We start from the raw sequence: 17,922 nt of genomic DNA, 5'->3' as shown, positions 1-17,922 counted from the left end.
AAATATTTATTATTTATAGCAATAAAAAAATAATTTCACTGAACACTTATAATATATTTATAATACAGTTTTAATATATATTGCAGAGAACTATTTATAAAACATATATAATACAAGTTTTATAGATGGATAATACATTTATCACATATTTTAATAGACTTATAATACATTATGTTAGTTTCTTACTACACAAATATAATATATATTTTAAAACACTTATAATACATTTATATTGTATGCATAATTCACTTTTAATACAAGTGTAGATTTATCATAATATTGCTATATATTGCTATAAATAGTAATAAATAAAAAATATCGCTAAAATCAGTAATTAATTTTTAAAAAGCACTCAATCAAGTAATTTTTCCATATATTTTAATGGTGAAATTATAGAATATTATCATGAAATTTCATAACATAAATAAATTTTTATTATAGAACAAAAAAAGCAGCTAGCTGACACAAGGCTATAAGGTACGAATTCACATGAATTTAGTAATCTTTATTCTGATTCTATATTTATATTAAGGTATTCATAGAGTATTTATAAATATTAAACTGTAAATTTAGTTATTATCATATATTTACTTAAAATCATTATAGAAATTCATAAACTTTAAATTTTGAATCCGTCAATATTTCCACAACCTTAACATGGTGTAAACGTAACATTACCAAATTATTTGAATAAATATGACTCTTGAAAGTATTTTGATTTACTTGCAGTACTCCTTCATATATCCGTTGGGCATCAATTAATTAGAACTGTATAGAAAAAAGATCAAATAAACATAACAATAATAATAATTAATAATATAGTTATAATTTCTTTGTAATACTCATGATCAGTTGGTTGAAATGTCCAATTATAAACAAGAAATAAAAACATGGGCGGCAACAGAAGCAGCATTGAGAATAATTATGAATACAATGAATCCTACCACTCCAAATTAATCCATTTGGTGACCTTAATTTCTTTATTAAATAATTAACCTTCACTGTTGCTTAATGAATGGACAAAAGAACAAGTGAGGAAGCCGTTGACAAATTAAAGTCATACATAAATTTATGTTGTTGACTTTGCTTTGTTCTATAAAGCGTGCAAGAATATAAGTCGTGTTGATCAGGTTTCTATGCTATTAGTTTATTTAACTAAAACTCAAATAATTCATATATATTGTCAGCCCTCATATTGTATGTTGTGACTCGAACACATATTCTCAAAATTATACTCGTATCTAGTCATGAAATTACCATTTTTCTATTTTCTCTATACAGAATTAAGTTTATGTGACTTTTACATCTATAAGCTCAAACTCTCATAGTTTTTGTACTTACTTAATTAATTAGATTGTCAACAAATGGGGAAACACTATAAAAAATCACTATTTTTTAACTAAAATTTCCCACTAAAAAATGTTTAGTGATTATTTCCTCAGATATTTTGATTGAATCGGTAAGAAAAGAAAAAAAATAGTAATATTTTCATATAGAAAATTTAGAAAGTTTCTTACTATTTCAGTGAGAATCTGTTTTCCACCATGCATTTTTCAGTAAGCTATTTAAATAGGAAATAAGTAAAAAAATCATGTTCTATAGCATAAATGTCTCACTAATTCACGATGGAAAAGTGAAAATGACACTCTACCAACATAAAGATAAAGGTGTATCAAATAAGAAAGTTTGGAGTCTAACTAGAGCAAATTACAACTCTTTCCCTTTATCAAAATTGAACTAGAGCCAAATGTGAATGCAGAGTCGACTCTCTCTCTCTCTGTAACAATCATTCTAGCTTAGCTACATTCACTACAATGACCTAGTTTTTCTTGTAACCGACTTTATTTTCTATTACGATATCTCACTATAACAATCAAAAGAAATCCAGATAAACAACATCGTTATAAAGAGGTATGGCGGTAGATCTCAACTTATGTCCGCAATAATACCAGAATAATCAGATTCTGTGCTTTCTGCTTCAAGTTTTTATCGCGTTTTGTAATATTTCCACTAGAATATCAGTTGTGAACTTGGCATGAGCACAAGTTATTTGTAATATTGGTGCCCTTTTGAGAGTAACATGAAGTTACATATCCTATTCGTAAAAGAGCACATGCCGCAGAAGACGAGTCACCAATAAATAAATAAGTCATTTCTTTTAACATCAGTTTAAACTTTAGGTGAGTCGGTCACATAATTTAGGTAAGATATAGCATGTTTCGATTCACAAAATCCCTTAATTCCTTGTGCATCCCTTTACCCTGGACCACTTCTCATTGAAATTTTTTTAACATTTGTGTCAACTTGCTGGTAGAAAGATAATTGCGTATTATTACAATATGAAATTATTATAGTCATAATATACAATTAGTAATCATCTTAAATACGAAATCAAGCATGCTTGTTCAATTCTTGTGAATTATTAAATTCCCATTCTCTGCCGACCGTGACCTCTTCTCTCTCAATTAATCTCATCTTAATTCCTCCTCCACATCTTTAATTAATTGCCCTTTCAATTAATCCTATGGAGAAATCCAACCAAATAATAACATGGAGCTCTGAGGAACTACTAGGTTTAGGGCATGTTAAGTTTTATAGGTGTAGCTTTTGTAAACGAGGTTTTTCGAATGCACAAGCTCTAGGTGGACATATGAATATCCATAGAAGAGATAGAGCAAGGCTTAGAGAATTTTCAAGTGATCAGAACTTGCTTTCTTTGGACATCACCAACTCCGTTTTTCCTCCTCCTTCTCCTCTTGCAAATGATGACTCGTTGCAACGAGAAGTATCATTATATGATCATGAGGCAATAATTTGTAGCCCCTCGAAAAGGCCATGTGTTACATATCATGAAGAAAATGATCATCCTACATCTAAGGTGAATTATGATCATAATCCTCCTCCTCGTCCTCCTCCTCCTGCAAATGATGACTTGTTCCAACAAGAAGTATCATCATACGATGAGACATTAATGAGTAGCTCCTCGAAAAGGCCATGTGTTACATATGATGAAGAAAATGATCGTCTAATTACATCCAAGGTGAATAATTATGATCATAATCATGAAATGATTATTGGAGATCTTTTGCAATTACCGTTATTCAAGGAGACTCCATTAATTAAAGAAGCAAGCAATTGTATGGATGATGGGCAAGTAGGAAACAAGGGCATGCAGCTAAATCCCGTTTCAGAATTGGACCTTGAGCTTCGATTAGGGATGGAACCACCTGAGTCCTTGATAGAGACAGATCTACGATTTGAACTTCACAAGTTTTGAATTTAAAGTTCATGTGACCTAAGTTTACCACATATACGTAGTTAGTGAATTTCTAAACATATATGCACAATTTGGACTACAGATCAAAGTTATTGAGTTTTATCAAATCTCCGCCTGGCCTAATCTTCGCAATGAAAGACTTTTAGTTTGTTTTAACATGTTGATCAGATATACTTGCTATAATCCATCAAAGAGGTAATTCTTTCTCATCCTTACAACTTCCCTCTTTTTATTAATTTTATTTTTTAAAATTGTGTAATATTTATTTAAGTTAAACGATCTAAATCATCAAAAGGATATTGTTATTTTGTTCTTTTTCTCTCCTTTCCTAAACCTTAAAATTTTCCTAAGTGCGCATGCTTGTACTCCATAACTAGAAAAGATATTTAATTCAGTTATATATTTTGGATTGGAAATAGTTTTCTTGAAGTTTAGGTGTACTAACTCTAATGCTCTTTATAAAAGGAAATTAAACGTGCTATCTATATTTTTGTTTGTTTCTTTGTTCCTTTTGGTTTTTGTTTTGTTTAATTTTACTTTTCTTTGTTTTGAGAGGAAGAATACTTTCAACTAATTAATGATATTCTCGTGAAGATAAGGGAGGAAAACATAGTCTAAATCAATGATATTCTTCTAATACATGTATACATCAAACTAATTGTATCCCTCTACCTTTTCCTAAAATATATGCACAACCATATAGGCATTCTTCCATTAATTTTCTAGTACATGAACTAAAATAATTATTTTTACTTAAATTGAATCAATTTTATTTTTCAAAAGTAATTCATATTAGACAAAAGGATAATAGGTAGTCGAGCATTGTCTAGTTTTCTTATCAGTTTTATTATTATTACTTTCCTACTTTGTTATTCTATGATTTTATGATTACCAATTGTTCCATTAATTTGCTTCAGTTAGTATAGTACTTGTTGATGATCCTGCTCTTTTCTATTACTGTATTTTAATTTTTGAACCTGCTTTGATACGTTTTCAAAAGTTAGTGTAAGGTCTGTGTTCTTATAATTTGACGAATTTTCAAGCTCGGCTTCTTTTTTCTAACCTTTCTATATCTCGTCCACGTTGAATGCCTCTTTGATGAGAGCCACATTTTTTCATTTTTCTCCTTTTGGGAAAAAATTACTTTGCAAAGCATGTTAATTGATTCTTGTTTTGACTTACTTTGTCTTTCTTCATAGTTTTATAATAAAGATCAGACAAATTCATCAACAGTTGTGGTATTTAAATCCTTGAGCTCTTCAATAGAAACCATAATATAATTATCATTTATTGAATGTTGAATTTATTCTTCGTAATTTTTTTTTGCCATCAAAATAATCCTTCAAAAATTAGTAATTTTTGAAATCTTGATAGTTTCACCTACTAAAATACTTTGGTCAATTTGGTGTTTGTCTTGCTCAATGTTCTTATAACTATAGTATCTAATCTCGTTCAAAATTATTTTAATTTGAAGATTCATTTCTAAAATATTCAACCATTTTGCGTTTTTCATGTCTTTCAAGACAATTATATTTGCTCTGATACTAAATGTTGAAATATTTTGGGTGAAAGAACATTTCAATCAATAAAATTCTAGTGAAAACAATTGACTTAAATATTTCTCTCTTAGCTTACAATAACAACAACGTACGATACGCAGTATATTTTTATGGGATCGATGATACATATACAAAAATAAAATTACCCTTCACTTATGATCTTAAAATCGTTTCCCCCCCAATATATAAGTCTAAATCTATAGAAGTGTCAGAGGATAATGAAGGTAAATTATTCCACGTGGAAGCTCAACCAACAATTGAACATTTGTGGCACGTCAAATTCGAGAGCCCACATGACTGGGCTACAATAGTTTTGTAACTAAGGGAAATACCTGAAAAAGTCAACAAAGGCTGCTGTGTTGCTGTCAACAAATGCATAAATGAAAGAGTCAACAAAGACAGCATTTCAACAAAGACTGTTGTCAAAAAATGCAACGCGTAATTTTTTTTTACACGTTTTTGGTTCTTATAAATAGAGGGCATTATGCCCTCATTTAAATCATTCAGAAAAAGAGAGTAAGAATACAAAAAAAGTTATACACCAAGATAAATATTGTATTCTTGAGTGTCCTCTTTAGTAGTTATTCCTTTTACAAGAGATGAGTGATAATTGTTGTTTTCTCCTTGTATTTGAGAGCAGTGTACTCCCATATTCTTATAGTAAAATTCTTCTACCCCGTGGTTTTTCTCCTCTATCTGTTTGAGGTATTTTCACGTAAAATTCTCGTGTCCAATTTATTTTTATATCAAACTTAAGTTGTGATGCTTCCTCCTCACAACAGTGGTATCAGAGCCCTCGATTATTCTATCTGTTTTATGCGAAAGTACTATTCGTAATAGTAAATTTTTGTGAATAGTAAATTCAGTGAAAATTACTATTCACGTGAATAGTAAATTTTAGTAACGGTACAGTTTGACACGATTGTTCACAAAAATATTCAGAAATGATCTAAAAGGGTGTGAAGCAAATAGCAATGTCGAATACAACAAAGTTTGACGTTGAAAAATTCAATGACACTAATTTCTCATTGTGGAAAATAAAATAAAAGCGATATTGAGAAAAGACAATTGATTAGCTGCAATTGAAGACAGGCCCACAAACTTTGTTGATGACAACAAGTGGAACGACATAGACAGCAACGCAGTGGCTGATCTACACTTGGCACTAGCTGATCAAGTGTTGTCTTGTGTGGCTGAAAAGCGGACGACAAAGGAAATATGAGATACTCTTACGGAATTGTATGAGGACAAGTCTTTGCATAATAAAATTTTCTTAAAAAGAAGATTGTATACTCTTTGAATGGCAGAATCCATGTCGGTTACTGAACACATCAATACTTTGAATACTCTGTTTTCGCAACTTACAATAATGTGTTGCAAAATAGAGGAGACTGAATGCGCGAAGCTTCTACTTCAAAGTATGCCTGGCTCGTATGATCAACTCATCATCAATTTGACAAACAATACAAACAGTCTAGTTTTCGATGAAATTGCAGCCACTGTCTTAGAAGAAGAAAATCGACGCAAAAATAAGACGATAGACAAGAAAGTTCGCAGCAAGCTGAAGCTTTGATGATGGTGAGAGGAAGACCAATGGAACGTGGCCCCAGTGGGAGTCACAATCATGGTAGATCTCAATCAAGAAGTAAGAAGAATATCAAGTGCTACAACTGTGGCAAGAAAGGGCACTTCAAGAAAGATTATCGGTTCAAAAAGAAGAGTGAACACCTTGAGCCATCAAATGCTCAAGAGAATGTTGCATGTACCTCGGATGATGGTGATATTTTATGTAGTGAAAAAATATCAAATAATGAAGGCAGAAAATATTTCACTGATGTCTGGATCATAGACACAAGAGCAACATGACACATGACTTTTCGGAGAGAATGGTTCCATCAATATAATCCTATCTCAGGAGGGTCTGTGTTCATGGGAGATGATCATGCTTTCGATGTTATTGGTATTAGGTCCATAAAAATAAAAATGTATGATGGCACGATACGCACCATCTAGGAGGTACGACATGTAAAAGACTTGAGGAAGAATCTATTATTTTTGGGACAATTAGATGATAATGAATGTTCATATAAAACTCATGGTGGATTTATGAAAATATCCAAAGGAGCACTTGTAGTGATAAAAGAGGAAAAACTTACTGCAAATCTATATGTGCTTAAAGGTGAAAAACACAAAAAATGAGAAGAATCAACCGCGTCAGCAAGTTCATTTGAAGAATCAACGATGATATGGCATCGTAAACTCGGTCATATGTCGGAAAAAGTTTGAAGATTCTTGCTGAGAAAAAGCTTCTTCCAGGGCTCAAAAAGATTTCACTACCCTTTTGTGAGTATTGTGTTACCAGTAAGCAAAATAAACTGAAGTTTAGCAGTTCCTCTGCTAAAAGCAAGAAAATATTAGATCTGGTTCACTCTTATGTCTGGCAAGCACCAGTGGAGTCCCTGGGAGTGGCAAAATATTTCGTGTCATTTATCGACAATTACTCTAGGAGAAGTTGAGTGTATCCAATCAAGAGAAAGACAAATATTTTTCCATTTTTCAAACAGTTCAAAACGCGGGTGGAACTTGAATCTGAGAAAAAGATCAAGTGTTTGAGAACAGATAATAGAGGAGAATACACTGGTGATGAATTTGATAACTTCTGTAAACAAGAAGGTATTAAATGGAAATTCACGATGGCATATACTCCACAACAAAATAAAGTAGCAAAGCGGATGAACAAAACTTTGTTGGAACGAACAAGGGCTATGTTGGCAACTGTAGGGTTGGAAAAATAATTTTGGGCAGAAGCAGTCAAAACCGCCTGTTATGTGATCAATCGGTCACCATCAACCGCAATTGATTTGAAAAAGCCAATAGAGATATGGACAGGAAAACCAGCTGATTATTTTCGCTTACATATATTTGAAAGTCCTGCTTATGTTATGTACAACACCCAAGAAAAATCGAAGTTGGATCTAAAATCCAGGAAATGCATTTTCTTAGGGTATGTTTATGGAGTTAAAGGGTTTCGCTTGTAGGATTCCACTGCCCGCAAGGTGATAATCAGCAGGGATGTTGTATTTGTTGAAAATAAGATACAAGCAAAAAAAGGTAGCACTTCAAAAGAAAAAGCAGAGACTACTTCAGTTGAAGTTGAAGAAACAAAAGACGTTCTAATTTCTTCTGAAGCAGTACCAGAGCACGAAGAACAAGAGCAAGCTGAGATCGAAACTTCACAAGTTCGATGGTCAACTAGGGAGAGAAGAGAACCATCTTGACACTCAGATTATTCTATGGAGGGCAATGTTGCATACTATCTCACGAGGCTATAAAAGGCCAAGAATTATCTATGTGGATGGTAGCAATGCAAGAAGAAATTGAAGCTCTTCATAAAAATAAAATATGGGATCTTGTTCAATTACCACAAGGAAGGAAGGCCATTGGAAACAAATGGTTCTATAAGATCAAACGCAATGGTAATGATCAAGTGGAGAAGTATTGTGCAAGATTGGTGGTGAAAGTATTCGCTCAGAAAGAAGGTATGGTTCAACTCACAACAATTCGAGTGATCCTAGCGATGTGTGCTACATTTGATTTGTACTTGGAGCAGTTAGATATCAAAACTGCATTTCTTCATGGAGAACTTGAAGAAGAAATTTACATGCTCCAACCAGAAGGTTTTGAAGAACAGGGAAAAGAGAACTTAGTTTACAGGTTGAACAAATATCTATATGGTCTCAAACAGGCACCGAGATGTTGGTATAAGAGATTTGATTCCTTCATTATAAGTCTTGGATACAACAGACATAGTTCATCCTTGTGTTTATTACAAGAGATTTCGTGATGAAGATTTTGTTATTTTACTGTTGTATGTTGATGACATGTTGGTAGAAGGCCTCAACAAAGATCGTCTTACAAATTTAAAGGCACAGTTGGCTAGGGAGTTTGAAATAAAGGACTTAGGACCAACAAACAAGATTCTAGGGATGCAAATTCACCGAGACAGAAATAATAGGAAGATTTGGCTTTCTCAAAAGAACTACTTGAAGAAAATCTTGAGACGCTTCAAGATGCAAGATTGTAAGTCAATTTCTACCCACTTCCTATTAATTTCAAATTATCCTCAAGCATAAGTTCTAACAATGAAGTAGAGAGGATGAAGATGTCTCGAGTACCGTATGCATCAGCAGTGGAAAGTTTAATGTTCGCCATGGTATGTACAAGACCTGACATTGCACAAGCAGTGGGTGTGATCAGTCGATACATGACTAATCCTGGTAGAGAGAATTGGAATACTGTTAAGAGGATTCTGAGATACATCAAGGGTACCTCAGATGTTGCAATGTGTTATGAAGGATCAGACTTTACTGTTAAAGGTTATGTTATTTCAGATTATGCAAGTGATCTTGATAAAAGTAAGTCCACCACAGGTTATGTGTTTACTCTTTTTGGAGGAGCTATTAGCTGGGTTTCAAAACTGCAATCTATCGTGGCTACATCTACGACTGAAGCAGAATATGTAGCAGCTACACAAGCGAGCAAAGAGGCAATATGGATGCAGATATTACTGGAGGAGTTCGGGCACAAACATGAGAAGGTTGCTCTGTTTTGTGACAGTCAGAGCGCTTTGCATCTTGCAAAGAATCCAGCATTTCATTCAAGGACAAAGCACATACGAGTTCAATATCATTTTGTTCGTGAGAAGGTGGAAGAATGCAGTGTGGACATTCAGAAAATTCACACCAATGAAAACCTAACAGATATGTTTACAAAGCCGATCAACAATAATAAGTTCATATGGTGTCGATCTTTTATTGGCCTAGCAAAAACGTAACATTGCAGTAATTGGGTAGAAATGATGGTGTGAAGACTTAATTGATTCTCAATTAAATCTTCAAGTGGAAGAATGAAAGAGTCAACAAAGGCTGTTGTCAACAAATGCATAAATGAAAGAGTCAACAAAGGCAGCATTTCAACAGTCTGTTGTAAGACAGCATTTCAACAAAGGCTGCTGTCAACAAATGCAACGCGTAATTTTATTTTTTACGCGTTTTTGGTTCTTATAAATAGAGGGCATTCTGCCTTCATTTAATTCATTCAGAAAAAGAGAGTAAGAATACAAAGAGAGTTATACACCAAGAAAAAAATTGTATTCTTGAGTGTTCTCTTTAGTAGTTGTTCCTTTTACAAGAGAGGAGTGTTAATTATTGTTTTCTCCTTGTATTTGAGAGCAGTGTACTCCCATATTCTCATAGTAAAATGCTTCTACCCCGTGGTTTTTCTCCTCTATCTGTTTGAGGTATTTCCACGTAAAATTCTCGTATACAATTTATTTTCATTATTTATTATTATATCAAACTTAAGTTGTGGTGCTTCCTCCACACAACAATACCAACTCCAACTTACCATATTATTTTCATCATGAAAAAAAATCTTCCTTCTAGAAAAATATGTCATGTTGATTGTTGTGGATTGGATTGAAGTCACATGGGACAATATTTCAGAATTTGGTAATTAGTGGTACAACTTTCAGCCTCTTGACTTCTCTAACGGCTAAAGATTGTAAAGGATAAAATGACACAAAAATTTGGCTCCTGAATTGGATTAACACAAACTCAAGCCTTTTGCCATTACTGATTGGAGCTTGAATGACAAGTTTGAGGAACTCATCAGCCCATACGTATATAGAATCCAAATAATTAAATTAAAGTGTTTATTTAGAGAGTAAAGGTGTATGATCAAAGCCTTTTGAAATAAAATAAGTATTTTTAAGTAATAGTAGAAGTTATTTTCTAAAGCTAAAAAAAAGTTGTAGCTTTTCCAAAAGCAGTTTTAGAATACCAAATACAAATTATTGCTCTAATATTAAGTAATAAAATTGCTTCACTTTTGGGGTATTTTGGTTGAAATGACATAAAAGTCCTTACTTTGAATGAGCTGGTAAAAAAAATAGTAAGTGCATTTAAAAATTGGGAGGGTGCTAAATTGCTAATCTACCACCTTCACATAGTAGATTAGCCAACGCAAGCAAACCCCCATCCTCCCCCAAAAAACACACACATATAACGTGTTAATTATGGGAAACATATAGTCAATATGCTGCCAAACAATCCAAGCCAGTCCCTCTAGTTTTTAGGTTTTACATGCTAAGGCTAACTATAGCGGTGGAGTCAAGATTTTCACTGAGAGATCAAAAATATTAATAAGTAAATAAACGAAGAAATCAAGAGAATATATATTTAATATATACATAAAAAAAATTATATTTTTGTGTACAATATATTTTTTGTTAAATGGGATTCGGACACAGTGGCTTTTACTTTTCTCCGCGCCCCGAAGGCTAAGCAGTGAGGAAATTAAATCGGCTATGAACAAAGAGGTCTTACTACATTAATTTAACATTGCGTGCTATATGCTTCATATATGATTAATGCTTTGGGCCTATCTAGTTTGATTCTTATGTAATTTAATATCTTCATTTGTCCTCCGTTATATTTTGAGATCATTTATATTCTTGTTCTTAGAAAATCCTTATGTATACCTTTGCCTCTAATTGAGCTCCAATGCGAAATTTAACCAAAGTTTAACGGAAGATTTGATTTCTTACTCTTACCGTAAATTGCTAATCAGCAGTATTGAACAACTTTTTTATTTTTCTTGTTTTTATTTCTCTAGTGAAGATGCAATAAATTTGAAGGCGTCCAAAAATCTCATCAACTATTAAAAAGAAAAAAGAAGAAGAGATTTTTGTAATTTGTCTCTTTAATTTACTGAATTGAAGTGCTCACTATTAACTTTCTTTTCGTAGGCTTAACTAACCTTACCTTATGCTGTAAATTTCCAAAGAAGCATTAATAAGGGTAAATTTAATTCAAACAAGTTGTTGCCAATAATCAAATACTAGCTATCTCAATCAATATAGCTTTACTAGATTGGATGCTTATAAATGTAGAATGTTTTGTAATTGGACACAATGGAGTCTAATCATTAAAGGAAATTCTTCTTAGAGACAAAATATGGGCATAACAATGTTTCCCATTGTTGAAAAGTGCACATCAGAAGAACGAGAAAAAGAAACAGTAGTAGCTGATTTGGATGGAACTTTACTAGGAAGTCCGAGCTCTTTCCCTTATTTCGCATTGGTAGCATTCGATGTTGGTGGGGCCTTAAGGTTACTATTTCTTCTGTTAGCTTCACCTCTTGCTGGTTTTCTATATTATTTGATTTCAGAGTCAGCTGGAATTCAAGTTATTATCTTTGCAACTTTTGTAGGGATAAAGGTTTCCGATATAGAATCAGCAGCACGTGCTGTGCTACCAAAATTCTATTCTGAGGATCTTCATCCCGAGTCTTGGAGAGTGTTCTCATCCTGTGGGAAACGTTGTGTTTTGACAGCTACCCCTAGGATTATGGTGGAACCATTTTTGAAGGACTACTTAGGGGTAGATATCGTTTTAGGGACTGAGATTCAAACATATAAAGATAGAGCAACTGGCTTTGTTAGATCGCCCGGAGTTTTTGTTGGGAAAAACAAGGCTGATGCTCTTACAAGGACTTTTGGAGATACTCAACCTGAGATTGGCTTGGGTGATCGCGATACTGATATTCCTTTTGTGACATTGTGTAAGGAAGGCTACTTTGTACCATCAAAACCAAAAGCAAAGGCTGTAACTATAAACAACCTTCCCAAGCCTATTATCTTCCACGATGGTCGCCTTGTCCAAAAGCCAACACCTTTAATGGCTCTTTTTATCCTTCTCTGGATCCCCTTCGGCTTCTTCCTTTCTTGTTTGCGAGCCTGTGCAGGATTACTCCTCCCTACACCTCTTCAATACTACGCATTTTGGGCCATCGGTGTCCGTCTTATAATCAAAGGCAACCCACCACCCCGTATCAACAAATCTAAAGACCAATCAGGCATACTCTTTGTTAGCTGTCACAGGACTCTTTGTGACCCTGTTTTTCTCTCTATGGCGTTAGGTCACCCTATCCCAACAGTTACATACTCTCTTTCACGATTTTCTGAGATTGTTGCACCAATTAAAACAATTAGACTCACTAGAGAACGAGCTCATGATGCATCCATTATAAAGAAACTATTAAAAGAAGGTGATCTCACAATTTTCCCAGAGGGGACTACTTGTCGCGAACCATTTCTTCTTAGGTTTTCATCATTATTTGCTGAGTTAACCGATGAGATCGTGCCCGTGGCAATGGTGAATAAGATGAGCATGTTTCATGGAACAACAGCTAGAGGACGGAAATGGATGGACATGTTTTTCTTTTTCATGAATCCACGTCCCACTTATGAAATTACATTCTTCAATAAATTGTCACATGAATTCACTTGTAAGTCAGGGAAATCAAGACATGAAGTGGCTAATTACGTACAAAAGGTTATTGCTGAAACTCTTTCTTATGAGTGCACTAGTTTTACGAGGAAGGACAAGTATATCACTCTTGCAGGAAACGATGGAACAATTGTGAAGAATCCTTGAATCAAGGCTAAAAGAGTAATACTTTTTTAATTATTTTGAAAATTGATAATCCTTTTCAACTATGATGTGAAAAGGTTACTTAAATATATTATAGAAATAATGACCGTTGCTTACTCTACTCTTAATAACAATTACAATTCCACCTTAAAGTTATTATTGTACTTTCAATTTCTGCTTTGGTTGATGATTTGTGTGACCCAGTTAAGGTAACTAAACTTATCTCCATGTTCTGTTTTTGACTTCGTGCGTAAGCAGTGGGTTAAAGATCTAAAAAAAAAAATTAAAGAAGAATGAGACTTTGTTTTCAGTTTCAAATACATACAACAAAGTAATTAGTTTACAATAAATATAACCATATTTTTATTTACATAATAAAAGCTAAAATCCTAAAAAGTATACACTGACTATACATTGATAATATATTATAATACACTTAAAAAACTGAATATAGTTTACTTATACATAGGTTATACACTGACTATATATTATCATATACCCCAAAAGTTGAATATAACTTAACTATAAATAAAGTATAGACGGACTATACACGAAGTATACACTGACTAATCAATTCCGACAGTCTTAAAATCTCCTCTAAAAGGTCCGAAATTCTAGATATGAAATCCCCTAGATATTTCGAATCTCTTGATATATAAATCGCTCAAAATGATGTACGTTTGCGGCAAGTTGAATTTTAAAGAAAGAAGAGAGAGGAAGAAGGAGGAGGAGGGAGGAAGAAGAAGAGAAAGGTCACGCCTGACCACTTTTTTGGTAAATAATATGGCCGAATGGTCATTTCCCATAATTGTATAAGTTAGACTAAATAGATAGCAAGTAAAGTTTATGGGTTGATATTCTGCATAATCCTTTTCTACGTTATACTTTTGATGGCAAAATCAGCCCACAAAATCATGACCGTCTTAATTGGTTTAGATTTAGACAGGTTAATAATTCACTTATTTTATTAATTGGATTCATTTTGACCCGCTTAGTTCAACTCATTTTAAAATTTGGTTGACATGCAACGCATATTCTATCATTTTCTATTTGATGTTTTATATAGCCATAATATAAGGGAAAAAGTTTTATTAGGCACTCAAATAAATTATAAGAAGAGATAAGTGTCAAAAACGCACCTAAACTATCACATTTTTTGAGTTTCATACCTAAACTATCGGGAGTATGAGTTTTATATCTAAACTATCACTTATTAGTTTAAAAAAACATACCTCAGTGGTGTGTGTAATACACTCTCTTTTATTTGAAAAACATTGTCAAATGGCATTGAATGTGAATAAGACATTGCACTTGAATAAAATATTCCACCTTGACAACATAAAATAAACTTATAAAGTATTACTATAAAAAAATTATTTTTTTAAAAATAAAATTTTAAATATTTTTCTCACCCAACTCTACCACTTTCACCTTTGCCCCCCAGACAATCCCCCACTCTATATCTTTTTAAATTTCTTTTATAAAATAATTTTGGAAAATTTTGACTTCACCTCCTCCCCTGTTCCTTCCTAAAAAAATTGATATTATTTTTATTTTTTTAAAAAAATAAAAATTCAATCCACCTCATCTAACCTCCGCTCCTAATTTTTTTTATATTTTTCTCGTTTTGTGCTAGATATGTACTTATATTTTCTGAAAAATATTTTTTTCTACATGCATACCGAATATAACAAAAATAAAATAAAAAATTATTTTTAAAAAAGTCTTGCGGCAAGTAGATATATATATATATATATATATATATATATATATATATATATATATATATATATATATATATAACAAAATGAGAAAAAAATTAAAAGAGAAGGAGTAATTGAGTGGGACAGAGTTATTTCTTTTAAAAAACTAAAACAATAGCTAAATTATTATATGACGGGATGGGGGTGGAGGGGGAGATGAAGTAAGAATTTCTTTAAAAAAATTTACAAAAAAAATAAAAAATAAACTAAAAATTTGGGGGTGTGAGGGAGGGGGAGGGGGTGTGGTGAGAGGAATGGTGGAGTGGGGTAAAAAAAATATTTATATTTTTTTTGAGATAGTAATACTTTAATATTTAACTTTAAATAATACTAATAATTTATTTAATTTTTGTCAAGGTGGAATGTTCTGTCCATGTAGAGTGTGATGTGATAATTTTTTTTATAATAAAAGAGAGAGTGTAATATACATACTATGATAAGAGTGTAATAAAAGAGAAATGTGTTTCTCAAACTAATAAATAATAGTTTAAGTATGAAACTCAGACTTCCAATAGTTTAAATATGAAATTAAAAAAACGTGATAGTTTTTGACACTTATCTCTTACAAAAAAACAAACTTTGAATCTATAATTCAGTAAGAATAGTAAGGTTGTGTTATGACCTGATTTTTAGCTTATTTCAGCCCAACTGGCTTCAGTTCAATTAATATTTAAACAGGTTAATAATTCGCTCATTTATTTTGACATTCATTCATTTTAATCTGTTCATTTGACACCCTACTTCCAAATTTGTGGGTCTGCTATTTTCTTAATCGCCGAAGGAATAGATGTCATCCGTAAATACGACTGCTACTCCATGGTCCAGACTTAAACCACGCGACGTTTCAAGCTAAATTGAAGTTTAAAAATCTGAAAATTTGGTTTACTTTGAAAGTTGTGTGTTAATGTGATTATTAGCCCAATTGAAAGTTGTGTTTTACTATATATTCCTTTTCCCTCATTTTGTGCATGTGAAACAATGAGGTCCACTGGACCTCCTCTGCATATTCTGAGTTAGATTTGTAATCCGGCCCAACACAAACATTCTAAAGCATTAGATCGTTTGCCAGCAGACTGGGGAGAAATAGTAGAAGATCAGACATTAGGCCTAAACCCCAACTCTATTTCTTACTTGATTTTATTTTGTACTTTTTTGTTGGGATAATTACAGTACATGGTCATTCAGTCATTTTAATTATCAAAAAAATGGTCATTTGGTGTATATTTATGTATGCTCAGTGTATATTTCATGTATAAAATGTATCATAATATATATTTAGTGTATAACTCATGTATAAATAATTTATATTATATAGTCAGTATATATTTTCTATGACTTTTGCAAGATATATTGTATAGTCACTATATATTTTCTATGATTTTTGTTATCTTTTATGTAAATAAAACATGGTTATATTTGTTGTAAACTAATTAGTTTATTGTATATATCTGAAATTGTCCCTCTTTTTTTAAAATCAAATACTCTATCGGACTACCACTTCTATTTTGAATTTGTTTACTATGTACAATGTATTTATATAGTTAGTTGCACAAGTGGCATAATTTTTACATCTTTTCATACATAGCATAATTTATATCACTTTAACATATTTATAAAAACTTTATTTAATCAAATAAATACATTAAATGAGGTTGCACTTTCTTTTATATTTCACTTTTTCTCTCCGATAAATGACATCAATTCTCTTATTATGGCATTGTTCTCTAGTGAGAGATGCAATCAATTTGTAGACGTCCGAAAATGTCATCAAAGGCAAACGAAATAATGAGATTTTTCGTAAATAGTTTCTTTGGTAGGAAGGCAGTCTTTTTTTTCTCCCAGCGGTATAGTACTAGTCAACGGGGACAACAACAATATTTGTTTTTTTTTTCTTCATATCGGTGTGGTACGAATGAATTCGAGGCTTGCATTTGATGTTTTGTGCGACAAAAAAATACCACCGAAACTTAAAGGTAAGTTTTATAGAGTGATGGTTAGTCTAACTTTATTGTGTGGGACGAAGTATTAGCAGATCAAGAACTCCTAGGTTCAGAAGATGCAAGTGGAGGAAATGAGAATGTTGAGATGGATGTGTGTACATACTACGAGTGATGTGATTAGGAATGAGGATGTCTCGCACAAAGTAGGAGTAGCATTTGTGGTGGATAAGATGAGCGAGAGAAACTGAGATAGTTTGAGCATGTAAAGAAAAGATGTGTGGATGCCACAGTGAGGATGAGTGAGAGGTCGAGTATAGTGGGGTCGAGGAGAGGCAGAGGTAGGTTGAAAAACTATTGAAGAGAGGTGATTAGACAGGATATGACACATTTTTAGCTTACCGAGGATATGACCTTAGATAGGAGAGTACAGAGGTTGGGGATAAGGTTAGAATATTAGTTGATAGTTAAGAGTTGTCATGTATTTGGCTCAACACTAGTATAGAGCACCATGTCGGTCGTAGTATTAGTCTATTCATATAGTCTTTGGTTTTTGGTATCTAATATCACTTATTCATGTGTTAAAGTAATCGCACCATGTTGTTGTTACGGTTCCGTGCATATATGTTCCGCTCTGCTCTGCTATTAATTAGTTGTCTTATATTTCTCTCCACTATCATTTTTCTTTTAATGACTGCCTTGATTTTCTTGATCCGAGTGACTTTCGGGAACACCCTCTCTACCTCGGAGAGGTTATGGTAAGGCATGCGTACACTCTATCCTCTCCGAATCTCACTTAATGCGATTTCACTGCATATGTTGTTATTGTCTTTATTTCTTCGAAATATAACTTAATTAGTTTAATTCAATGAGTTGGACTAAGAGATCACT

General features: G+C 32.6%; 2 protein-coding genes across 2 annotated transcripts; both read left to right on the top strand.

Annotated features, from left to right (window-relative positions):
• The first annotated feature begins 2,524 nt into the window (after window positions 1-2,524).
• Window positions 2,525-3,277, top strand: LOC129876953 (zinc finger protein 11-like). The gene has a single exon (XM_055952432.1). It carries the CDS (start codon window positions 2,525-2,527, stop codon window positions 3,275-3,277), a length of 753 nt encoding a protein of 250 aa, XP_055808407.1.
• Window positions 3,278-11,824: 8,547 nt separating this feature from the next.
• On the top strand, window positions 11,825-13,488 carry LOC129876901 (glycerol-3-phosphate acyltransferase RAM2-like). The gene has a single exon (XM_055952378.1). It carries the CDS (start codon window positions 11,853-11,855, stop codon window positions 13,332-13,334), a length of 1,482 nt encoding a protein of 493 aa, XP_055808353.1. The 5' UTR covers window positions 11,825-11,852; the 3' UTR covers window positions 13,335-13,488.
• The last annotated feature ends 4,434 nt before the right edge of the window (window positions 13,489-17,922 follow it).

This window comes from Solanum dulcamara, chromosome 12, assembly GCF_947179165.1.
Source record: "Solanum dulcamara chromosome 12, daSolDulc1.2, whole genome shotgun sequence".
NCBI classification, from domain to species: domain Eukaryota; kingdom Viridiplantae; phylum Streptophyta; class Magnoliopsida; order Solanales; family Solanaceae; genus Solanum; species Solanum dulcamara.
This window is presented reverse-complemented; position numbering and strand designations above follow the sequence as displayed.

Coding starts and splice junctions, on each gene's coding strand:
- LOC129876953 (XM_055952432.1), top strand. CDS start 2,525: ATGGAGAAATCCAACCAAATAATAACATGGAGCTCTGAGGAACTACTA.
- LOC129876901 (XM_055952378.1), top strand. CDS start 11,853: ATGGGCATAACAATGTTTCCCATTGTTGAAAAGTGCACATCAGAAGAA.